Below are 26,387 nucleotides of genomic sequence, written 5' to 3' on the forward strand. Positions count from 1 at the left end.
TCTGTCAATTGGGATACCACATTGCGGCAGTGACGCCTGACTCACGCTCCGTAATAAATACTGCTCTTACGACGTACCTATCGTCTAGAAGACTAAAATTTGCGGCAAGCATTGCATACATGTCCCAACTAGTCCGCTATGCGTATCGCTTTTTTTCTTTCTTTTTTTTTTTTTTTTTGCAAAATTTCGCCGCTCCTAATATGCTTCAACCACAATCAACACGCATTCCAGCGTGACACGTGATATTCAATCAATAAATCTACTTCCTGATTCCGAACACCTCACGCGAATCACTAATTGTAGGCTGTCTCTGGAGAGCCCCCCTTCACAGCATCTCATGAATTCACGACCTCTGTGTGTTCACGACCCATGGCAGGGATGTCACGGAGCCATTAATTACGTCCTACCTGCGGTGTGTCAAGGAAGGCAACAGTTTGGCTCGTCGTTATAAACGATTAGATCGGACATTTCGTAATACGGCAGCTGAATGGCGTATTCCTGGCACGTTTCGGAGAAGTTTGGAGACTGTACCTCATCATTTTGTCGTTGGCGGCGTTGAAGGCAGACTCCGAGTTCCATGCATTGGACCGCTGTTAACGTCCAACGCAATTAGATACATTATCGGGCGATACCGCCGTAGAATTGCGTACCTTTATTTCCAAGCAGAGCTGCACACGTTACCCCAAAATTACTCGTTCCTTCTAACTCGTTCCTTCGAAACAATAGTAACTACATACGTTACCCGCTACTCACAAATAAAAGGAAGGCGTTCTCGTTACTTGGAAGTAACGAGTTAGTTCTATGCGTTACGTTTGCATACCAGACAGCAGAAATACGAAAGCATCGCCCATCTATATCGCCTACATATATGATTGTCTCATGTACACTGTCGACCCGCGCTTGCATCAAAAGCTAAATGTACACCAAGCAACAGGGTTGAAGGCGGTGATCCGTAAGAGGGGTTTTCAGGAAGAAAACGGCGTTCATTCGCAAGGAGGCCTTCACATGATCATTGACATGAGTTCCCGAGTAGGGGACAGAGAGACAAAGCACTAAACGCCCTGAGCGTGGTGAATACTTGAAAGGAGGAACACATTGAGCGTGCTGAAACACCGTGGACACTAGAGCAATGAGAAATGCGTTGCTCTCTGGTCTTTTCTCTTCGCTGGGGATTTTTCCGCGTGCTTCAGCCTCGTGGAATACCGCCATGGGCGCGGGAAAAACCACAACTGGCGGTCGTGGTTGGTGACAGTGAGCAAAAAGAAAAAGAGAAAAGGAACGAGTAGCTTGCAGTAACGCGTTACCAATTATTGTAACTAAGTACGTTATTAGTTACACTTTTTGAAAGTAACTAAGTCAATCGTTACTTAGTTGCCAAATACAGTAACGCGTTACCGAGTAACGCGTTAAGTACAGCTCTGTTTTTAAGTAACGCACGCAATGAGAATGTATGCCTACGCCTGGGCTGGACCACGTCAAAGAGAGCTGCATTGTGGACTTGCGAAGACGATGGAGGAAAGTTGCGGACGATGGGGATTGGAGACGTTACGTTACTTTACGATAAACCTCACAGGCACTTTAATGCGCGGAGAAGACACGTTTTCGTTTTGAGCACTTTAATGTCTTGCCTCGATTTGGAGTGCAAGGACCAATATCTGCGCACTCCTAATATTGTGATTACGTACGTTCTTCACCGCTGACTTTCCACATTAGTTCTGCTCCAAGAACGCTCCACGTCCCCGAAAGACCATCGCAACAACACACTCGGCTTTTGTCTGCGCGTTCCCATTCAATCCCTTTGAACGTGATTGCACGTGTGGCATCACAATCTTCCTCCATCAGCCGAACGGTGTCAGCACATTACCACCTCTTCTACGAAGCGACTTAGAAAAACAATACCCCACGCTACTTCCAAATCGTCAGGACGTGCCTCTTCGAATCTCGCTTCGGAAGGCCCTACACATACGGATCACTCCCCTCCGCTTAAATCGTCCCTGCGGATCAATAGAATCTTTGAGAAAGCCTAAAACCAAAAGATCAAGTATCTTTCCGGATCTTTCAGGAACGCGGGCGATCTACCATAGTGTAGGAGGGGAATCGAAACAAAAGTCTTTTCAATGCCGGAGAAAGCTCATATCATTCAGAATCACAGCACTAACGCTCTACGATGAGGTCCTTACATAGATGACAGGGTACCCAATAGGGCGGAGTTCGCCAAGCCCTCTTTTGAGCAGAGTGCAGGTATTGCTGCCATCCATTTGCGAAGGAAAATTGACGACCTGCCAGAGAAATCCTAGATGAAGCTCAGCTGAGATATAAGGGTCCGGACTATATAGCGCAGCTTTTACTATACGGCTGTATTCAAAATGATAATGCTTCACTGAGGGAAACGCCGATTGTTATGCGTGTCCGTTGAACTGTGGCTATATACGCGTTACGTGCGGTGCGTGACTTTTGGATGTGGCGGTGGTGTTCCGGAATCGAATTGTAATCTTTATTTGATGACGGTCGTGGATGAAACCGGATGGTCCACCGTCCGTTGTTATTGAATCCCTGCGTGTTGCATGGTTTTTCCGGCGGCAGGCGCTTGAGTCACAGGATGTGTGTTGAATATAGATTCTCAGAGAAAAAGAAAAGAATACTTTTTATTCTTTTTTAAGGACTAGATGCATTGCGTGAGTCTATTAGGAATTTGAGAACTGATTGCAGGGGTCGATTTTGCAGTGCTACGGAGCAAAGTTCAGATCAGGGGACTAAGATGCGGAGCAATTGCAATCTAGATTGCAATCGGAGCAATAGAATCAATAAATATACTCCCAAATCTGGTGACTTTGGCATAGTTTGGCTTTCTTGCCGACTGTATTACATTTAGAAGGTTGGGGAGGATAGTGAATACTGTCCGACAAAACGAGATTCTGGCAGGAATCCAAGTTCGGAACATTGTGTTTTCTTCCCTATGTGTACATACATGTGTTTATATTAACTACATTGTACATTCGCATTGCTCTTCTCCTCTCATAGATCATGTGAAATTGTACTAACCCAATAACCGCACTAACACACTATTAACCCTTTGTCCTTTGTCCCTCATGTACTTCACGTCACACTAAACTTCAGCACATAGATATCGTACATGAAAGACACAAACGTTAAGTATACTCTTAAAAATATTGAATCATTCCTGGTTAAAGCTCTTCCCTACAACGCATTATGCGATGAAGCTGGCAGTATAGCTTGCCGGCCATTTCAACACGGGGCGTCCATATCATTGAAGTAGTGAAACCGACACCTCTTAATAGAACCATAACACAAGACCCCGATACACGCACAGCGGGTAGCCACAATCGTCGACGTGTCCGCGTGGGAACCGTTCCGTGTTGCCGCACTGCGGCGGCGAAGATAGGTGTAATCACAAACATGAGCTGAAAGAAAGCAAAAAAAAACATTGCGACCTGCCTATGGCTTGAGAAAGCAACGTGTGTATGACGTACCGCGGGGAACGGACGCAGGGCGACGTGGGGACCCAAGGGCCTCCTGGAGAGGACGGCGCCAAGGGAGACAAAGGCGAACGAGGTCGCAGAGGCAAGAAGGTACGTCCTATGAACATCATGCTCTCTGTCCTACTGTTTCTGTCAAAAGCAGAACTACACTCTAGCGATAGATATTTTCTGTTGTCCTTTTTCTTTTTTTCGTAAACATGTTCATGTCAATCTACTTGAAACTAAGATCGTTGTGCAGGTGCTTGCGTAACACGAAGCATTCGTTGTCTTTCAACAAAAGCAAGCCTGCTGATAAAACCCGCTTATTGCGATATTTTCTATTGGGTTCAGCCTCGAAACTTATTGCCGCAGTTCCATGTTTGCCACACCATTTAAAAAAATGATATCGGGTGTTGTGCAACGTTGTTACGAAGTAAAGGGGCATCGAGGCTATCTTTCCTATATGTTAGAGAGGTGGTTCTGTGTCATGGTGTTTGCACGTGAATAAGAGTGCGTGTGAGCGCGTGCGTGTGTGTGTGTGTATGCGTGAACGCATCCTCTTTCCTGTGCTTGCAGTGAGTCACCGCCTGTATACACTCTGCTTGTCCCTTCCTCGCTGCTTGTTCTGTTATCTCCAGTTTTTGGTCATTCTCGGAAAGAGTGTGACTCTTCGAAACACTACGCCACTCGTGTGCCCTATTCATTTCGTGGATGCACTTCTGAGATTCGAACTTTAAAAGGAAACAAAATATATGCATCCATGAACAGAGCATTAAAAAGGCAAGCAAGCTGGTGTAACGACGGAGCTTTAGGAGTTGGTAGAGACAGATGACACAACCTGACTACCTGTCTATACTTGTGTTTTGTGTCTCTGTCCTTACCAACGACTCAGGCTCAAGGAAAAATACACCATCTACAATATTATATCTAACATATCGACAGAAAAGATGCGAACGTTCGGCTGAGTACCGAATATCCGAAGGGCATCCCATCGTTTCCCCGTCCTTTGCTTCTTCAACCTTGGCTGCTCTTCCGCTTTGCTTCTTGGCTTTTTTGTGTTTATTTGGTTGCAAGCTTGCCTCTCCCTCCCAATCACTCACGGCATTACACAACCACAGCCACCATCACCACTTTTATATAATAACGTGCTCCCATCATCAAGAATGGTTCAACTGCACCCATCCAGGGTGGGACCAGGTGGGTGATTGTAGGCTAAGCACAGGCGGCGCTACCTGTCTCCTACATAGAGGCCGTGCCGTTCACATACATTCCGTCACTCCATACCTGCACAATTCGATGTACCTCAAAGGCGATCAGACTCTCTTCAACGTGGGTGCCTTTGGAAAGCGCCCCCCGAGTACGTGTATAGCCTATACGCGGTCTACTGACTCTCACGCACAACCAAGATGAACAAAACCATTCCTAGCGACCTGAGCAGGTGAGTTCCGCAATTTTCCAACTTATTATATCTCTATATACAAGCAAACACAAAAGCCCCATGTTCATTTAAGTTCCAACCTTTCCTTTGTACGGTTTTAGTTGCAAACCCAAACTATTCCGACGTAGAGTCCGTCTGTCATCTGTTCAGTCTGTGTGCCCCCCACTTTCCACCAGAGTTTGGACCTTGTCCTCTTTACTCACAGCCCACGGAACAACGCACGGTGTCCCGCGGCAACGTTTACTAACCTATCACCGACTAACCAGAGAGCAATCAAGAAGCAGACTTGTGTCACCGGTTATTCTTCTCGAGGCACGCATGGACAGTCTTGTAGGCAACGTGTCCGTTAAGTATGAGAGGATACAGAAAACAAACACTCGAAGGGACGTGTGTGTGTGTTTTGTTCTTCTTATACTGAAGGCACATATCGCCTACACTGTCCGTATTCTTAAACGACCTTCCACTCGGCAGACGCGCTCCTGGACTTCAGGAGCCACAGGGCTTCAAGGAAACAGTTGCGCTACCGCGCAGTACTCGAGGAATGTGCGATGGATTTTCTCCGCCTGGGGGCGTTGCGAGTCGATTTCTCAAGCTCAAAAACCGCTCTCGAGGAGCAGCTATAGAGTGGAAGGTCGAGTCGAGGATCGTTTAAGAATACGACCCTATACAAGCCAGCTTCATTCAACGTTTAGTTTTCGGAGTGTCCGTGCTTCTTGGTTGCTCTTTGCCACTAACAGGTGTTACTCTAGGCGTCCCAGTGTTAAGCCTCTCATGTCGTGCAACATTCACGCACGTATTTCAAACTTTAGTTCTGCATGTTGTTATTTTCGAGAGAAGGACACACAGTAGTATAGATGCCTCGAACTGTCCTCCAAATGGAACGTGAACAGATCCGTCGCGGTTTTTGCTTTTGCACGACCAGCGGCTCGGGCGTTCTTTTTGGAAGTTACGGGCTCCTAACAAGACGGGGCTCGGTCGTCATTCTTCTGTAGGGAAATGCTGGCAGAGACGGGAGGTCGGTACGGGGTCTCCCTGGTCAGAAAGGAGAGCCTGGAGAAAAAGGAATGAAGGGGGATTTCGGCCTACCAGGCGCAAGGGTACGTTGGCAGAACTAACAAGCTCAGTTGAAATGTCTTTCATTTACAGGGTGTTTCACGAGATGTTATTTTAAAACTCATCTTGTCTAAAAATTATGGGTCAGCGATCTTCGACGAACTTCTGTATCGACTTACAGGCACTGTCATTGGTTCTGACTCGCGAGAAACTGAATTTTCTCAATTGGAACTCCGAAATTTCTGTGTTTTTTTTGTTTTTGTTTTGGCCAGAAGTAGAAAAAGCATGCTGCTAAGAGATTGCTCCATTCATTTACAAAATGCATGGTAATAGCTGAAAAATATTGCAAAATTGTTGGAGTCGAGGCGCTCTTCAAGCTATGTAGCTTTTAGCTTCGACTTCCACCATCTGTATTGATGGAAATACATAAATAAATAAATGCAGGAAACGGCGGATGAAAACGGTATCCCGCCCAACGCCATCCCCATCCCCACCCCCACCGGAAACATAGAAAAGGTAACTGAAGGCTTTTCTCTTCCTCGCGTCGCTCATTGATGTTAGCACTGAGTTCAAAGTACACATTTTCGGTTTTTTTTTTGTTTTTTTTTTTTCAGCTGCTACCATTGCGCTAGGTGGCGCATATTGTGGTGGATTGAGGTAGATCTCGACTGACGTTTTCGTCTCTGAAAAAAAAAAATATATATATATATATATATATATATATATAAAGAAAGGAAGAAAACAGATACGGTGACCTTGCATGTTTCCGAGTTCAGTTCAGAAAACTGAATTTATCCATACTATAAATATGTAAATAAGAATGCTCGTAAGTCGTGGCAAAAGTTTGACGAAGACAAATACTGTTGGCCCCGCAGTTCCAAGTACAGTTTTTAAATACAATTTTGCGACACGTTACGTGAAACGCTCCGCACGTTTCACGAAGTGGACAGTGGCAACACCGCGAGTAATCTTTCTGACACGTACAGGGCGAGAAAGGATCGACGGGCCATGCGGGGAGACCTGGACTAGACGGCACGTCCGGTCGTCCTGGACTTCCAGTGAGTTCAACTTAAAATACGTTTCAATTAAAATGTATTCGTTCATTTGCAATTAATTTATCCGCAGGGCGATAAGGGGGTCAAAGGAGAGAAAGGCAGCGTTGGAGATCAAAGCCCTCCCGGCATTATGGGTATGCCAGGACTGCCAGGTCCGCCAGTAAGTTCATAATCACTACACCACACACGGGTGGAAGAAAGTGCATACTCAACACCGGTACGTGCGGTGCTTGTCACTTATCTCAGTTTGGCCAGTGCACGAGCTTCTCGAACGCGGACCTGAAATGCACAAATAGATTTCTTGACGAAGAGCAGATGGTGTGTTCTTTTTCAACTCCCTCTTTACAAGCCGGCGGAAGTCTTTGCAAACGAAGCCATTGTAAACACAGCCAACGCAAACAAAACAGTTACCGCTGACATTTGGGCTTTCTGGGATGCTAAACTTCAATGAGCCACTCAGCTGCACCGCAATCGCAGACACAAGTACACGTATCCTGCGGAGATTCCAGGGCTATCCGTTTACTGCTCGCCCAACCTTTACGAGCACTACTTGCAATGGAACCGTTTCACGTTTGCGGTATTTCAAACGTCGAGCCGAGCTTCTTATGCGAGTCAGAAAATTTCCATTAGTGATTATGCTTTAGACCCCGACGAGTCGGCTTTCAGCGTCGTTATAACTCGGATGACGTTTACTGTCTTTAGGGTAAAGCTGGCCCGCCAGGAGAAAAAGGAGATAAAGGAGACACTGTAAGCAGATTCCTCTCTTTGCTGCTTCTTTTCCTTTTGCTACTCGGAATGAAATGCAGAATTTCTTATATTTCCATGCAGGTACCTGTGAGATACATCAAGCAGGTATGTATGATCTCGATGCTTCTCGCAATGCAATATCATGTTTGAGGAAGTCAGTATAGACAGACTGCTGTAAGAGCGGGTGTTTGTTTGGCTTTACTCGGAGCTGTTCTCAGAGGGGGGCGGGGGGGGGGACGCCCAAAAGGTCCCCGGGAAGCTCACAGGGTTGGGAAATAAAGCAAGAACTGAGACAGTTTTCACTGTGCGAATTTAGTATACAAGTTTTCTCATTCATATTTTACTGTTGTCTCACTTTCTTCACTAAGAATTATAACTCCAGAGCTTTGTCGTAGAGAACATTTATGCAACAGAATTAATTGCAGCCATGTCTATGTTGCTAAAGACGGAAAGCACAAATTCGCATATAAATTCTACGCCTTTGATTTTTATTTTATTTTTTTTCCTTTCTTGCTATTACGCAATTTTTTCGACGGTGCTTCAAGCGTGAGGAGGGCACATCACGGTCAACCTCTACCGCGGACGGAACTAGAGTAACATGCCTAAAATCATGTACCGCCCTAACTGCATGATTCATTAATGTTTCTATCGATCCAGTTCCCCAAACTGCCACGCTCATATTTTTATCTGCCTTTTTTCTCAATCTCTTTCCCTCTCTCTCTTTCTCTGTCTCTCTAATTTGGTTTCAACACTCTGACCTCCATCGAAAACTAGCGGCTTCCACACGGATGATACGACGAAACAAAAGGGCACAAAGATTCACACCGATCGTTTAACGCCCAATCGTTTTCACGTATGGATTTGACCCCCGGAGGAATCGATCCAAACCTCTCGCAGAAAAATGTCCAACCGCTAACTGGGTCGACCACTCGCAAACAGCCACCGCTAAGTGATATACGTGCCTCTTTGAAAGTGTATACTTAGTTACAACAAGGTAGATACCTGTTTAGAAAAAAGTTACTGTGTAAGAAAAAAAAGCTACTCTATACGTACTGGTTGTTGTAAACATTTAATGGCCTTCCTGTTGGCAACATTCGACCAGCGACGTGAACACAGAACGGCCATTATACACTCGCGCACCTTGTTAAAAACGTGTGAAGCGACATAATACCTACACGGGTCCTGACTTAACTAATTTGGGTAGCAGTCATTCTGCGAGCGTCGTACACGGTGGCGGGAAATGGTGCTACCTTTTAGTGCGGCTGGAAAGGTCGTTGAGGAAGAAGCACCTTTTTTTTAAGAAACTTGGATCAATGCTAAGGACATTCCAAAACTGCTTCCACAACTCGCATATTTATCCTGGAACCGGGTGACAAATAGTTTGGACTCAAGTAGCCTGTTGCTCACTCCCAGTATTATGCGGTATAGTTAGTCGTAGGCTAGTCGCAGGTACGCGCATTATGGCATTTATTGTTGTCTTTTTTTTGTTGTTGTTGTTGTTGCTGTTGCTTTACCAAGACAACAAAGCAATGTCATTTAGCCGTGCGGAATTTTGCTACCAGAATTTTATGCCAACAGAAAGATATCGATGCTATCATCTCCCCTCGGAAGTTCAGAATGGTGCAGATCAAAATGTATCCTTATAGACCTTGTCGCGTTGCTCTCAAACCACCAGTCTCCGTGCGCTCCTTAGCCTCGTTCCCAGCGACGACACAAGAGGGATGGACTGCCAAAATCGCTCTTCCCGTTGGGATAAATACTGGTGGCCGCCGTCTTTAATGAGTATGACTGACGACAACGTAACACTGTCATCCGGTAAACATCTGAGTAGCGTATATCAACGTTTGAACGATCAAGGAAAAAAGGAGATTCCTCCCTTCCGCGAGTTACACGCGATATACATACACGGTTGCTCCCATGACGTCTACGTGAGGTGTGCTGGCCGACGCGATATCTTTTCTACACCGGACCCCGATACCCTGAATCGCGTTTTTGTATAAATGTATGTACTTCTTTAATGTATTCCTCCTTCTCAAAATAAAAAGGAAAATGTTGGAACAGGTGATTGCACGTATGGAGCGCGAACGCAGTATTTTTGGCCGGATTAAGGACGGGAGCATTTCTTTGCAGAAATCGAAGCGAAGACACCCCGACCATCATCATCACCATCATTTCCCAGGGGATCAGAGCGGAACCCAGGTGCGCAGAACTTCCCAATTCGTTTCGCTGCTCAGACATCCTTCCCCATTTTTTCTTAGAGCGTATTTGTTTGGAAGCTTGCCCCGCTATACTGTCTTTCCGATTACTGTCCAATCATCATCTTTCAGTAAATGTACATATCTGCACACGTAAAAAAAGAAAGAAAAAAAACGAACCCTCATGGACGTAAAAAGGGTGTCTACGGTGAAGGCCTCCGTGAGAAACTCATTTTCTATTATATTCTCTTTCATGCTCGATAGGGAGACAGCGCCGCATTTGAGACGTCGTACGATTTTGTGAGTATAATTTTTCTCTCTCTTTTCGCTCTTTCGATTCGCTGAGTTAACGTAAATAATAGTTGGATCAATGTTTCAACAGCCAGAGGGTTTTAGTTGTAAAGTATGCAATCGATTTGCTCACTCAATCAAATTGCATGTTCACAAGGTGCAGGTACTATATAGACGACCCTCTGTTTAAAACCTGTGACATCACGAGAATACCAATTCGAGGTTGTATTTGGCTGTAGCAGGCAAGAAACGGGAAACCTGCGTCGGCTGATAAACCTGATAATGTCCCCCAGCATGCGTTGCGCGGCGTCTGTAAGCGTCTCAGGTCGTCTACACGTAAAGCCGCGTCCGGCGCATGCTGATTGGCCTATATTCGCTATTTTCTTACGTGCGCAAAGTGTACGCACTACCGAAACTCTCAATTGAACCACCAATCTCTCGTTAATCTGTCGTTAATCTGTTGAAAGATTATCCCTAACGTGCTTTTCCATCCACAGGTTATCGGACCCCCTGGACCACCGGGTCCGGTCGTAAGTAAATATTTTTGTTTTCGAAGACGTCTTTTAAAAATATTCTAGCTCACCAGGTAGAAGTTGAGGTAGAAGAGTGGTATAGACTGTTGAGGTAGAAGAGTGGTATAGACTGCGCATAATAAAGCGGAGAGGGTGACATCCATCGGACTTCCTTGTTCTCCAGGGACCTCCTGGCTTGACTGGCCCTCCGGGCATTAAGGGAGACAAGGGAATCGACGGACAAAAAGGAGAACCTGTAAGTTTGAAGTCGTTCATGCTTCTGTATAGGGATCGTACTTAATGTGCATTTGATTAAGTAGTGAAAGAATGGCTGTTGGCCAAAATCCACCAGCGGTGAAAATTCGAATCCACAACCTCCAGTTTCTGGCCAGCTGTTTTTATTTTATTTGGCTTTAATCAGCCCATGTTGACAAACTATGAAGAAATTGTCCCTTATGGTGCAAAAAATGATTCTAGAATAGGTTTCGTTTTCCGTGAATTCATCATACCTTGTAATGCTGCACAGAATAAAGGCTGTAGGTTGATGCTGAACGCGTTTGTGCTGCTATGTGCTGTAGGTGGTCTTCAAGCTAAGTACCATGCCTTCGCACCCATTCGCAGTACAATGTATTTTTACTATGAAAGTAATGCCCCATTATTCTGACCGGTGTGCTATTAACGATTTGCCATCATAATTAATAATCACTAAAATCGTCTGCAACCGTCTGCAGACTCAAAACGTTCGTTGGCGCCATACCGACTGGGCAAGGTTGCTCCCTTTCGGAATTGGGGATGTGTAGAGGGCATCGCACTGCTGAATCCTGCTTATCCGATACGTATCGATTGTTGGACGAGTACATTCAACCTGAAGCTGATAAAAGAGTTTAAACGTTCTCCGTTGTTTCCCCTTATCCCCAGGGAGAAGCGGGCGAGCGTGGACCAATGGGACCCATGGGCCTTCCGGTGAGTAGCCGGTGAGGAGCAGTAGTCGCTGTTTTTCTCCGAATCTAGCGGAATTTAGAACGTGATGCAAGCAACCACGCGTGTCCCCTCAATTCCTCAGGGTCCGATGGGGGCCAAGGGAGGCTATGGACGGGAGGGCCGCCCGGGCCTCATGGTGAGAGAAACCTCCCTTGATTCCAGAAGAAAAGCGATGTAATGCTCTACTCATTCACCTTCACGCAGTTGCTAACACACACGCGAGGTTTCTTGTATCAATTGTACATACATAATGCGCTGTTACCTGCGAGACACTGTTTCTGGTATGGGTCAGAACAGAATAGTCATAGCGTGTGTACCTACTGCTGCGTAGAATTGCGTGTGTAGTGTACCGGAAGTGTTGCTGCTCTGTACTTTACATCACAGTTGCGTCCATTAAAAGCACCTGTAAATGGTGACGATGTTAGATCCACTTTATTCCTTGTCGGAGAGCATATGAGGGTCATAGTAGCTACACGAAAAAGGAAACGTTGCTGTTCTCATGCTTGTTGTACTGAATCAGCTTCTGGGTAACAAAGGGACCAAAAAATGCGTAGAAGACGAAAAGCAACAATGTTCTAGCATATCAATGAGGGCTGTCGTTCGTCTTTGATGGAAAATAAAGAATTACTAGTGAATTATATTATGGCTTGCAAAATCGAAGTATGTTAGACAGTGACATGGTCTACACAGTCTAGACGACATTTGTACTAAAGGACATTTTTAATAGTTGGATTTTTAAGGCCCCGTAGTCGATGACACGTTAAAGGGGCACTAATATGCAAAAAAAAAATTCCAATGCCGTTACTCTGAGAGTAATGCAAAAGGAACTGGGTTCGTTCGTTGTGTCGTCCGCGATTTAAGGGCGAAGGAAACTGCAACGGTTTCCCTTTTCTCTTCTCCTCAAGATGCGAATGTTATCTAATGTCGACTGTGAGTAATGAAGAGGCTAACGCGGCTCTAAGCTGCTACAAACGCTGCTAATGAGCTTCGCTGCTACAAAGGCTCTTGGCCCCACTTGCCAAATCTTCGTGTTATCTAGCTGTGGATATCTTCCGTCCCATACTAACCTTATAGCGAGCTGTTGATGAAGTTGACGCAAGAGCCGTCCCATCCTTCTGAAACCGTCTGGGCGGGGGGAGTGAAGGCATCTCCGCACCCTCTACTAACCGGCTTGTTGTTGCGAGTGCCGCATTTTTTTCAGGGCTCCACCCGATCGGAAGACAAGCCCTGATGATGGGAGCACGCGTACATTTCACATTGTGAGAAGTGCATGGTGTGACTGACTGTGGGTGGTGGTGTGCTTGGATGGCTGATCCCCCTCGCCTTCCCTCTCGAGCGCTTTCCTTTCGAACAACGAGTCTTTCCACTTTGCTTGCATCTTTTTCTTTTATCCAGGGCCCGCCGGGACTGGATGGTATGAAGGTGAGAACAGTCGGCTTTCTCTTTGACTTACACTTAGAGCTGGCCAGGCTTAAAGGGATTGTCGGCTCCATCAACGTGAAGCCCATAGTGTAGCGAAGAAGCAAGCCTTTGTGTTTCCGCTGTCTTCCCTGTTCGCTTTGTAGTTGTCGGCTGTAATCCGATAGTGATGTCCGCGAGGAAATGATCCCGCGGCCTGAGAAAACGGCTCCAGCTTCGACGAACGTCTCATACGGCAAACTTGGAGTCTGTAGCGTTTCCTCCTGCATACAGCGAAGAGTCAGCGGAAACGGGGGAGTTGCTGACTCGCTGCACTCGGCGTAATACAATGGCGGGCTCGTGACACCCGTCGCTACCGACAGTCCATTTCGACGATTCTCGCGTGGTCTGATAGGTGGTGACGGTCTCATGTTCCTCTTCTCTCGAACCAGGGGGAACGCGGTGTACCTGGAAACAAAGGTGAAAAAGGCGAACCCGGGCTTCCAGTAAGTCAATATCACGCTCTTAAATGTACAGATGTCCACGTATCATGCAAAAAATTCCATGACGTGCTGAAACGCAACAGAACAACGAGTAAAACAACAAAGCCCAGACGTGGCATCTTCTGTATCACGAAATAATCACCAACTTTGTCTTCTTCCTCCTCCACCACCCTCTTCAAAATCAGGGTACAGACGGCATTCCTGGGTTACCGGTAATTATGCGCTGTCGCTTTGCATTTCCTCCATTGTATGTACTATACAGAGTGCACACCTCCTTTGAACGCTCGCCACGGTTTCTTGGCATTTTGTTTTTCTGTCGAAGCTCCATCCCCCTTGCATGACTGCGCTCTTCGTTTTTTCTCTTGGTTGGCGTATGTGTGTGTCTGTGGTTGTGTGTGATCTTCCACGGGGTGGCGGGTGCTTTCTACGCTTCCTCAAGACACTGTTGCACTCGCTGTTTTTTCAGTGGCTCTGGTCTAACTCGAGTGCCCGTTATTTTCTCGTCTCGCTTTTGCAGGGACCCAAGGGTGAACGCGGAGAGCTGGGAGCTTTGGTAAGATACGGCGATTCCGGAATTGTAGATTATGCCTACGGATACTTGATCTCCTGTGAGCGGGTGCGGATCTAGAGGGGGGGGGGACGGATGTCCGGATTTCTGTCGTTAAATAGAGTTTCAGTTGACCTCGGTAGTGTAATAGAATGCTGTCCAAGGCAGCCCCCTCCCCCCTCTGAAAAATCCTGGATCCGGCACTGCCTGTGAGGTGACCTTGGAATAATTTAACTGTATGACGTGTAGGAGTCGTAATCTCACAGTGGATAATGATACCTATAAGTATCTGTCATTATAGTGTTATTTGCCAGCGACGCGTTTAGTTTTGCCGCTAACCCGACTGATGTCGCGTTCGGCAACGTGAGAAAGAACAAATAAATTGCACGAAGACAAGTTTCTGCGAGTCACACAGGATTTCAGTTTTCCGTGGGCATTTAGTGTTCCGCGAAACGTTTACGCATCTTGCTTCCTTTCATATCAGGGACCACGCGGCAAGAGAGGCAAGAAAGGCGATAAGGGTGACAAAGGTGACCAGGTAATAGTCTAACATATGTCCGTTTTCTCCAAGTGCCATCTTTGTTTCCCATCCCACTTTCTGAGGTCGCCAAGTGTAGAGCACTAACAGAGCTCAATATCATTCAAGGGCGTGCCAGGGCTCGACGCTCCATGTCCACTTGGTCCAGATGGTCTTCCCCTGCCTGGATGTGGATGGAAACCGCCCAACACGTTAGGGGTAAGCATGTGCAAATCGTAATATTTACTCGACCACTCTTTAGTGCTACCGGCATACAATTCCTAAATAGGTGCATTACAAGCCCTCGCATTGATGACACACACCTGGGAACACTCCGAAATGCTAAGGTTGGGTTACCCGTATACCAGCGATGCGGTATAATCAAAGAAGACAACTAATGCAATGCGGAAATGCAAAACCTGCCGCCAGAACAGCAGAACACATTTATTCCACTTGTGAGTCACAACAGTGTTGCAGACAGTCATGACACGATGTCAGTCTTAAACTGTTAGGGACAGGTAAGTCTCGCACACCTGTGTGGTGTGCGTGTGTGGTGTAAATTACACCTGGTGTAAATTACACCTGTGTGGTGTAAATGGTAGAGAAGCTCCGTTTATGATTGATGTGTCCGGCACGACTTGACACCAACTACAAGGTCCATACGTTTAAGAGGATGGATTGCAGGTCCTCACGTTAAAAAAAGCCTGGCAAAAATTAACTTTAAAGAAAATGTGTCTCGTATACATCACATTGGCTGGGCGTTGTGTCTGCTGGGTCGCGCCGGAATTTTACATTCTGCGTCTCTTAACGAAACACTCCACTCCGTAGCTATAGCTAGGACACATATTGCACTAGTACAACAAATCAAATATGTTGTACAATATATTGTATAAAAGGCGGCAAACAATTCTTAAACTGCTGGGCGGGGGGGGGGAGATATGATTATTGAAAAAAAAAAGAAAGGGAGGTAAAGTTAGTCAGGCGTAGGCCGACTTGCGAAACGGTTGTGCTTATGGAAGGCGCACTGCAGCCACACAGCAGGCGCACGCTGTACGCTTGTGAAATAACACTAATGCTGCAGGAGAGCTAGTGGTAGGGTTTTATAAGCAAATGAATGATCACATGCATGCACGCAGAAATGGGATATAAAAAAAAACGTAATACATTTCTGTTGCCGGTGTTGGATCTCAAACTGTCATCTGCTCATCCCGTTCCAAACCCTGTGCCCACGACAAAGATTTGTCGCCAGAACAAGAGGTACAAACTATACAGACCTTACAGTTCACTTCTGCTAAGCGCAAGGGTGGGTGGGGAACTTACTGCGGAACATAACACGGAAAACCCCAGTCGATGCACCCGACACTCATTCGCTGGCGTGTCCTGGATCAACTGGACGCTGGATTAAAATATCATTTGAAGATAATTAGAAGCAGTGGAAGAGGATGGCTTACCACAATCCGAGTGTAGCCTCTGAATTCATGTTGCTCTCAGTGCACTCGTGATAACCAACTAATGCACACAAAAGCAGAGTAATAAATGCATAGATTGAGAAGTTATCCGTCAAAAAGAACTCGTTACAAGTTAAGTTACCGTGTGCAAAATATAACTAAGTTAATAACGAAGTTCTTCAGCCTGAAATGTAACTCGCAGTTACTGAGTTACTTAAAAAAAAAGAACGAGTTACTTCCAAGTTACTTCGAACACAAAATGCCTGCGGAGGAGTGCAACATGCTTAGATCGTTTTCGTTTATGTCCAACAATAGTCATCTCCCTGTTTGTAAACAAATGACGTCATAGTGTTCGACAGCGCCACAAATTTGGTAGAATGGAACTACGCTTGGAGCTAGAGGTGAACAAGGTCGCGTCCGAATGCCACGACCTTGAGGGGATTACGATATGGTCCCTTAAAGGGACGCGACCCTCTGTCCTGCTTTTCTTTCAATGGGAAGCAGCGAACAAGTGCCTGTTCGTGGAACCCAGCCCTCTCCTTCCGATTTGTTTCGGTTTCAGTCTGTCTACCAATGTCATGATGACGTTTCTCTGGTAGAGGTCTATTCGAACGCTTTGTATCTTACTCCCTGTGGGCGCACAATGGTTCAGCTTCATTTCAATGGCAGCGGTTCCTACTTCCTGAATAAAATACTGTCATTGATTGAATATCACGTTTTATGGCAAAAAAGCCATGAAGGAACTGGAGAGAAAGCAAGAAAATATGTAGACGTGAGTGGAAAGCGAGTTAAAAGTAACTTGGAACTTAAGTAAAGTTACTTTGGGAAAGTTACCTGAAAAAGGAACGAGTTCCTCTGAAAGTTACCACGGCGCAAAAGTACCGAGTGAAGTTACAAGTTACCAAAAAACGGAATTTAGTTACAGTAACGAGTTACCTCGATCTCTGACACAAAGTGCCAGCCAGCCAGAGCAATCTCCGAATGAGTGAACAGATAATTGAAAGTGGACGAAACAAGTAGCGCAGTCTTACCAGCATCCGTGAGTAACCTGCGAATTAACATTGCTGAACACTCGATTAGCATACGTGATAACCAACCAATGCACACAGGAAGCACAGTAACAAAAACACATAAAGTGCCAGCCAGCCAGAGCAATCTCACAATAAGTAGACGTTTAATTGAAAGTGGGCAAAACAAGTACCGCGGTCTTACCAGCACCCGTGAGTAACCTGCGAATTAACATTGCTGAACACTCGATTGGCACACATGATATCCAACCAATGCACACAGGAAGCACGGTAATATATACACAAAGTGCCAGCCAGTCAGAGCAACCTCACCATAAGTAAACAGGCAACTTAAAGTGGACGAAACAAGTACCGCAGTCCTATCAGCATCCGTGAGTAACCTGCAAATTAACATTGCTGAGCACTCGATTAGCCCACATGATCACCAACCAATGCACGGGGCACGATAATAGATACACATAAAGTGCCAGTCAGCCAGAGCAATCTCCCAATGCGTAAACAGATAATTGAAAGTGGACGAAAGAAGTACCGCAGTTTTACCGGCATCCGTGAGTAACCTGCGAATTAACATTGTTGAGCACTCGATTAGCACACATGATAACCAACCAATGCACACAACAAGCACGATAATAAATACACATAAAGTGCCAGCCAGCCAGAGCAATCTAACAATAAGCAAACAGGTAAATGAATGTAGACGAAACAAGTGCCGCAGTCTTACCAGCATCCGGGAGTGGACTGCGAACTAATATTGCTGAACACTCGATTAGCACACGTGGTAACCAACCAATGCACACAATGAAGCACAGTAATAAACACACAAAGTACCAGCAAGCCAAAGCTATCTAACACAGCTAAATGAAAGTGGACGAAACAAGTACCACATTCTTACCAGCATCCGTGGGTAACCTGCGAACTAATATTGCTGAACACTCGATTAGCACACGTGATAACCAACCAATGCATACAGGAAGCACGATAATAAATTCGCATAAAGCGCCAGCCAGCCAGCACAATCCCACAATAAGTAAACAGGTAAATGAAATTGGACGAAACAAGTACCGCAGTCTTACCAGCATCCGTGAGTGAACTGTGAATTAATATTGCTGAGAATCCGATTAGCACACATGATAACCAACCAATGCACACAGGAAGCACAGTAATAAACACTCAAAGTACTAGCAAGCCAAAGCTATCTAACACAGGTAAATGAAAGTGGACGAAACAGATACCGCAGTCTTACCAGCATCCGTGGGTAACCTGCAAACTAATATTGCTGAACACTCGATTAGCACACGTGATAACCAACCAATGCACACAATGAAGCACAGTAATAAACACACAAAGTGCCAGCCAGCCAGAGCAATCTAACACAGGTAAATGAAAGTGGACAAAACAGGTACCGCAGTCTTACCAGCATCCGTGAGTAACCTGCGAACTAATATTGCTGAACACTCGATTAGCACACGTGATAACCAACCAATGCATACCGGAAGCACGATAATAAATTCGCATAAAGTGCCAGCCAGCCAGAACAATCCCACAATAAGTAAACAGGTAAATGAAATTGGACGAAACAAGTACCGCAGTCTTACCAGCATCCGTGAATGAACTGTGAATTAATATTGCTGAGAATCCGATTAGCACACATGATAACCAACCAATGCACACAGGAAGCACAGTAAAAAACATTCAAAGTACCAAGCCAAAGCTATCTAACACAGGTAAATGAAAGTGGACGAAATAGATACCGCAGTCTTACCAGCATCCGTGAGTAACCTGCGAACTAATATTGCTGAACACTCGATTAGCACACGTGATAACCAACCAATGCATACCGGAAGCACGATAATAAATTCGCATAAAGTGCCAGCCAGCCAGAACAATCCCACAATAAGTAAACAGGTAAATGAAATTGGACGAAACAAGTACCGCAGTCTTACCAGCATCCGTGGGTAACCTGCAAACTAATATTGCTGAACACTCGATTAGCACACGTGATAACCAACCAATGCACACAATGAAGCACAGTAATAAACACACAAAGTGCCAGCCAGCCAGAGCAATCTAACACAGGTAAATGAAAGTGGACAAAACAGGTACCGCAGTCTTACCAGCATCCGTGAGTAACCTGCGAACTAATATTGCTGAACACTCGATTAGCACACGTGATAACCAACCAATGCATACCGGAAGCACGATAATAAATTCGCATAAAGTGCCAGCCAGCCAGAACAATCCCACAATAAGTAAACAGGTAAATGAAATTGGACGAAACAAGTACCGCAGTCTTACCAGCATCCGTGAATGAACTGTGAATTAATATTGCTGAGAATCCGATTAGCACACATGATAACCAACCAATGCACACAGGAAGCACAGTAATAAACACTCAAAGTACTAGCAAGCCAAAGCTATCTAACACAGGTAAATGAAAGTGGACGAAACAGATACCGCAGTCTTACCAGCATCCGTGGGTAACCTGCAAACTAATATTGCTGAACACTCGATTAGCACACGTGATAACCAACCAATGCACACAATGAAGCACAGCAATAAACACACAAAGTGCCAGCCAGCCAGAGCAATCTAACACAGGTAAATGAAAGTGGACAAAACAGGTACCGCAGTCTTACCAGCATCCGTGAGTAACCTGCGAACTAATATTGCTGAACACTCGATTAGCACACGTGATAACCAACCAATGCATACCGGAAGCACGATAATAAATTCGCATAAAGTGCCAGCCAGCCAGAACAATCCCACAATAAGTAAACAGGTAAATGAAATTGGACGAAACAAGTACCGCAGTCTTACCAGCATCCGTGAATGAACTGTGAATTAATATTGCTGAGAATCCGATTAGCACACATGATAACCAACCAATGCACACAGGAAGCACAGTAAAAAACACTCAAAGTACCAAGCCAAAGCTATCTAACACAGGTAAATGAAAGTGGACGAAATAGATACCGCAGTCTTACCAGCATCCGTGAGTAACCTGCGAACTAATATTGCTGAACACTCGATTAGCACACGTGATAACCAACCAATGCATACCGGAAGCACGATAATAAATTCGCATAAAGTGCCAGCCAGCCAGAACAATCCCACAATAAGTAAACAGGTAAATGAAATTGGACGAAACAAGTACCGCAGTCTTACCAGCATCCGTGAATGAACTGTGAATTAATATTGCTGAGAATCCGATTAGCACATATGATAACCAACCAATGCACACAGGAAGCACAGTAAAAAACACTCAAAGTACCAAGCCAAAGCTATCTAACACAGGTAAATGAAAGTGGACGAAATAGATACCGCAGTCTTACCAGCATCCGTGAGTAACCTGCGAACTAATATTGCTGAACACTCGATTAGCACACGTGATAACCAACCAATGCATACCGGAAGCACGATAATAAATTCGCATAAAGTGCCAGCCAGCCAGAACAATCTCACAATAAGTAAACAGGTAAATGAAATTGGACGAAACAAGTACCGCAGTCTTACCAGCATCCGTGAGTGAACTGTGAATTAATATTGCTGAGATTCCGATTAGCACACATGACAACCAACCAATGCACACGGGAAGCACAGTAATAAACGCTCAAAGTACACTAGCAAGGCAAAGCTATCTAACACAGGTAAATGAAAGTGGACGAAACAGATACCGCAGTCTTACCAGCATCCGTGAGTGAACTGCGAATTAATATTGCTGAGAACCCGATTAGCACACATGATAACCAACCAATGCACACAATGAAGCACAGTAATAAACACACAAGGTACCAGCAAGCCAAAGCTAGCAAAGCGGAACTTCTGTTAAATAATTTATACTGCAATGCAAATTTCCATAGACTCACCTGTTATGAAATGAGGGCACCCGAAGAGGAAGATCTGTCGTCTGCTACTCAACATAAGTGCAAGAATGCGTTGTACCGCTCTCTCTGTTGGTCCAGTCGACTTCTGCATTGCTAAATGTAGAATGGGTACTATTCCATGGTTGCGCGAAACCGAAACTGTGGCAGCGGACAGTCGTGCAGACAAGTGGCACATTATGGTAATCGATGCGGAACATCTGCAAATGAAAAAATAAAAAATAAAAAGCTTTATAAATCCAGTGGTCTGCTCAGTAGAAAATGTTACGTTCTGTTATCGTTACTTCGCGGCAAAGCCAGGATGCCCTCACACTCCTTAGTTTTTTGCGAAAGTTCAACTTCGGAAGTTCAACTTTCGCGACTTTCTATGAAAGTCACCGTGCACCTTCTAACAGGATGCAGTCTTTGATAGAACGTTCAATTTACGCACCGTTCCTCCTCATTCAGACTTCCAGTGCCCCAATTACAGATATGGGCATTCGCTGGATACGACGGGGTTAGTCTTAATTATCCAACATGCCATTCCCTTGGCTATATAGTGTGGAGCTTACAGGCCGTTAGACGTGGCGTTCCGCGTTCTTTAGTGCACAGAGAAATGCGGGGATCTGCATGCGATGAACAAACCTTGTTCATCGCAAGGTTATTTCCGTTACTCATGTGGTTCATTTTCTTATTGCTAACCCTAACTACAAGTACCGGAGTCGTGTTACATGCAAAAAAACGCAACACCGATTAATATCGAAATTGTCGTGTGACTGGTCCGTCAAACGAGTGGGGATAACGCAAAAGTACGGTAATTCGGATTTTCAAAAAGAAAGAAGAAAGAAAAATTGTCAAACTCGATCACCTGCCAGCACACAAAGAGCGGAAACCGTCGTCTGCTTTTAAGCAAGAAAAGGTGGGGGGTGCGTTTATTGGCAAGCAAGAGTGTCGTCTGCGTTGTACCGCTATCGGCCTATCCTGTCGTCTGCGACGGGATCCGCTGGACTTCTGCACGTGAAAAGTGTTTAGATGGATACAGTAGCCCACTTTATGTCTATCTAAAAATATCTGTCTTATATTCTACCACGGCTCTTTGCTTCTACACTAATGCTTGCAAAAGCGATCTCATACACAACCAAGTCTGCATGAAACCGAAACTAGGATTGCGTGAGCTCCTGGCCTCCTGCTCATCAGAATTAAATAGTGACGGTGAACACGGAGCTGGTATTCGGTACCTAGTACCCCGTCTTTCACATCTGCACAATAAACGGCTTGTTTACAACGAGCGATTCTGTAAGCTTCTTTGAACCTTCTGGTTACTATTTTTGCCTGAATTTTATGACTCGTTACTATAGAAGACGCATTAGCCTGAAGTCTACAACTACCCTGTCGCTCCCGTACCTCCCTCCCGTGAAATCAGTGTGTGTGTGTGTGTGTGTGCTCACAAACACTAGAGCAAGCTATAACCCCAACCCTTTTGTAGAACGTGGTCCCAGGGGACTTGTATAGTTCCAGTACCTTAATTGCGCGGTTGATTTCGTTTGTTGTGATTGGTCCTTCTATTGCGTCTTTCTCTCTGTGGCGTTTCTTGTGATACTTTGGAAAGGTGCGGCAAGAAGTCTTGGCAGCTAGTATTTATGTTCGTCCTCTGGAAAAGCTGAACTAACAGAATGCTCAGTACCTGAACTATAGTGGAACTGTCACTCGGATTGCGCGTGCTGTTAGACTCTCCCACGAATATTAAATGACTAACTGTTTCAAAATGAACTCGAAATTTAACCGATAGTGTATACCTGTCGGCATCTTTCGAGATCAAGACCCGGAAACAAAAAGCGTCTTTATTTTCTGCATCATCAGCCGATCGCTCCACTGGTTTTTGCAATAAGCTGCTCTGCATAGCTTTTCAGGGTGCGTGGTGCTTTAAGTGAGACACAGGAGTTATGAAGGATGTGCTTCGCATTAACAGCAATCTATTTTTCCTTGTAGGGTCCCGTACCACCTATTCCTCCCGAGGACGATCCTTAAAGTCTCCTTAAGTACACACGCCATCCGTCGATTCAAACCAGGTGAGCAAGATGAGTCCGTGCAACGCGCACTCTGATCAACCTACTACTTTCCTGGTTCGCGAATGAGCCAAATCACACATAACGGAATAGGGCCCGCATAGGGTCCGTTGCTCACACATAAAATGCCAGCTAGACTTGAGTAAGTGAATTTTGTAACTGTCAATAATTTCTGCGGCTTACTGCACCGGAAACGTGGCCTGCGACACGTCAGCATACTTAATATGTGCAAACTAGCAGCCTGTAAAACTATCGGCATATCTGCGTATCCGTTCCAGCGATCCACAATGTGCATCGGACATACAACAACAATACATGCATGACGATGTATTAACGATACGGTACGAGATGTTTCACCGCAGGAATTGCGATCCCCTTCCTCAGTGTATGTGGGTTGATATATGAGTGGGATGGCCATGAAGGAGGCGAGACATATACAGACGTACGCACACATGAGAAAACGCATAGCGAGTGAGATACTGCGCGTGCTGAGGCGCCGTAACTGTCGTGGTTAGCAGTTCATCCAGTCGACCACGCGTGATGTAATACGATGAAGTCCCATAGATCACAGTTCCGCACTCATGCAAAAGTCAGAGAGGCAAAAGGAGCTCAACCACACCGGTGAACTTCAACAACTGGTGAAATGAATGCAGGCAATGACGGCACTACGCAGAGTTAGAGCAAGGGCCTGCGGCAAGGCTGCGCGGCTTGTTATTGATGAGTCAGTTGAGTCAGTTGAGGACCGCAATACTGCTCTTTCCAAGTTGCATAGGTGGCAGTCGATGAGGACGTGTTCAAGGCTTGCCACCATGCCGCAGTTGAAACAGGAACTTGTAGAGGTGTACCCTAATCGGTGCATAAGACCACTTGCCAGTGGCGTAGTTAAGTAACAACTAACAAGTACGCGAGCGTTACTTTGGGACCGGGTAAACTTTACCCTTAAAGGAACAGTCGCATCCGTTCCAGACGATTTCGAAGCTATAGTGTCATTTTATTCCTCATGTACCACTGACCACTGTATAGAAACACCCACGCGAAATAGTTGCGTAGTTTCACTGTTATTTGATGGACAAGAACAGGCGCCGGATGTTGAGTGTATTCCGGAATTCCCTTTCTGAAAAAACGAGAAAACGTCACTCTCTAAGAACCAATGAGGGCGTGCGACCTTGAGAAAAGGAATGCCGCGGCCGCGCAGGCGTCCGAGAGTTACGGGGCGCCTGGACGGCGCCTTTCTCCTCTGAGCACCGCCCTCTCACTCCTCCACTTAGGGAGTGACGTCAATGCGAAATGTGTTGTGCGGAAAATGCAAATTCACATAAAATTAATTATTTGTGTTTTCAGGGTTCTGCGAACGTCGCAACAGTTCATGGAGAACGACTTGTGCAATGTCGGGAGTTTGCCACATTGCGAAGACATCCTTTCATCGGGGATCACGTCCCATAGTCACAACTGCGGACGCATAAATTTTGTTTCCGTACTAGACTACCTCACTTCCCAATCATGTGTTTAAAGGGCAGGAAGCAACGCGAAAATATTCTGCGTCCTTTATTCTGAAGGTGGATTACACTACAATATCACCAGGGCACGGCCAGAGGTTCAAGGCGTTCGGTAACCTAATGAAACGCATAAATCATTTCACTTTCATAGAATTTTACTTTTCAGTTGATGTACTTTGAATGGTAAATGCCATTACAAAGTGTGGAGCGTACAGAAAGTTTTAAAACCGCAAGGAGTAATTGCTGTACATACCATACGTCATTTCAATGGTCACCTCAAGAATTACGAGGAACTTCTCCCAGCAATAACGTCCCACTCCATCAGTCTAAGTCGTAATCGCTTTTCGAGGCGCCTGCGATGTTTTACAAAATGGACTTAAAAATCGCAGCGTCGTCGCTGGTGAAGGGCTTGAGCTATGAACTGAATGGTTTAACAAGAGGCTTGTCTCAGAAGTGTGTTTCGATCATTGTACATGTCATCATATCACTGTGTGAGGAATCATCAGTGCCCAAATTAGCATTTCATGCGTTTGTATGAAAGAGCACTTTTCAAATGATTTCTCCTACGCCATAGACACGGCCACGTACCATGTATAAGTGTTCGTATTTCACGCCATGTCAACCCTGGCAGGGTGAAGTAGAAGAACCAAGTCCTTGTTCCGAAGTGTTTCCTTCTCCTCTAGAGTCTACGAGAATGTGTACATGTGGCCAAATGTTTGCAACTAAATTATTGTTTCCTTGTCAAAACATAAACATAGGGTAATAAAGATGCTTTTTACTCTTGATTTGTTTTTCTCGTCCCTCCGTATCTCAAGCAAGATGTGTCTGTCCTGCTGATCCAAGATATGCTTACGGAAAGAGGAAGGGGGTATGTAGCTAGCGTCTCATCTGCCGGAGGAGGAGCCCTAGGAAAGCCTTAAAAAATTGAATATCCAGCGATCCATTGACGGGGGATTGAAGCAAAAGCCTCGAGTCGTGAGCCACCGATATATCGAACTGATACTGTCCTTCTACTGGACACCGTCCTCACCATTGGTAGTGTGTTTAAAGGGTCAGGAGGTTATGGCTCAATCAATTATAGGGCACTGTAAATCAACGCTTGCGTTGACGGAAAAATTTAAACACTGGCCCCTGGGACAAAGGTGAACAGCTCTCTTCTTTGGAGCGCTTTGTTAACAAAATGCCCCAAGGACGAAGGTTTAATTGACCTACACTTCTTTAACATATAATCCCCCGACGCCTTGCATACACTATCAGTGATGAGGGCGGTACTCAGTAGAAGGACAGCATCTGTTCGAAACATCTTCCGTTCCCGACCTGTTGCTTTGTCTTCAATCTAGGAGAGCGTGCAGGGACGCAAGTAAAAAGAACGTAGTGTTTGCAAAGTGTCCAGCAGGCTTATTGGGACATAAGTCCACACTCCACAGGGGCGAAGCATGAAGCCATTAGATATATTTTTTACAGCCATCTGCGGGACGTGAAGAAGGCATACCAGCTCTCCGTCCCAATGCATTTCCTATGGAACATATTTGATGCTTTTTCTCGGTAGCCACCGTGCAGATTTTAACGCGGATGGTTTCATCGTAAAGAGGAAACCAAGATGAATTAGACAACGCAAAAACAATTCTAAAACATTTAGTATGTATTTTACGGCAACGTCACGAAAGTGAAAAAAATACGCATTTTTTTCTCGTCCCTCTTTGAACAGGTTTTTATTGAATTTCTATAATCATTGTGAGAATATTTCAGCGTCTTATAATGTGGAAATATTTC

The 26,387-nt window shown here is 45.4% G+C and overlaps 1 protein-coding gene across 11 annotated transcripts in view; it reads left to right on the forward strand.

Annotated features, from left to right (window-relative positions):
- Window positions 1-25,399, forward strand: part of LOC135368532 (collagen alpha chain CG42342-like) — a 112,119-nt gene extending 86,720 nt beyond the window's left edge. For 3 of the 11 annotated variants that reach the window (XM_064601892.1, XM_064601895.1, XM_064601893.1), the window contains 20 exons: window positions 3,510-3,590; window positions 5,910-6,014; window positions 6,957-7,028; window positions 7,096-7,185; window positions 7,728-7,772; window positions 7,854-7,877; window positions 9,903-9,971; window positions 10,232-10,267; window positions 10,756-10,788; window positions 10,955-11,026; window positions 11,689-11,733; window positions 11,834-11,887; window positions 13,147-13,173; window positions 13,602-13,655; window positions 13,838-13,864; window positions 14,170-14,205; window positions 14,684-14,737; window positions 14,846-14,935; window positions 23,042-23,121; window positions 24,460-25,399. In XM_064601892.1, the coding sequence (XP_064457962.1) occupies window positions 3,510-3,590; window positions 5,910-6,014; window positions 6,957-7,028; window positions 7,096-7,185; window positions 7,728-7,772; window positions 7,854-7,877; window positions 9,903-9,971; window positions 10,232-10,267; window positions 10,756-10,788; window positions 10,955-11,026; window positions 11,689-11,733; window positions 11,834-11,887; window positions 13,147-13,173; window positions 13,602-13,655; window positions 13,838-13,864; window positions 14,170-14,205; window positions 14,684-14,737; window positions 14,846-14,935; window positions 23,042-23,080 (1,053 nt within the window). In that variant the 3' untranslated portion in view covers window positions 23,081-23,121; window positions 24,460-25,399. Of the gene's footprint in view, window positions 1-3,509; window positions 3,591-5,909; window positions 6,015-6,956; window positions 7,029-7,095; window positions 7,186-7,727; window positions 7,773-7,853; window positions 7,878-9,902; window positions 9,972-10,231; window positions 10,268-10,755; window positions 10,789-10,954; window positions 11,027-11,688; window positions 11,745-11,833; window positions 11,888-13,146; window positions 13,174-13,601; window positions 13,656-13,686; window positions 13,865-14,169; window positions 14,206-14,683; window positions 14,738-14,845; window positions 14,936-23,041; window positions 23,122-24,459 lie in introns of those variants that run through there. The other 8 variants (XM_064601894.1, XM_064601896.1, XR_010414812.1 and 5 more) reach the window with 8 other exon arrangements.
- The last annotated feature ends 988 nt before the right edge of the window (window positions 25,400-26,387 follow it).

This window comes from Ornithodoros turicata, chromosome 9 (genome assembly GCF_037126465.1).
Source record: "Ornithodoros turicata isolate Travis chromosome 9, ASM3712646v1, whole genome shotgun sequence".
In the NCBI taxonomy this organism is placed as follows: domain Eukaryota; kingdom Metazoa; phylum Arthropoda; class Arachnida; order Ixodida; family Argasidae; genus Ornithodoros; species Ornithodoros turicata.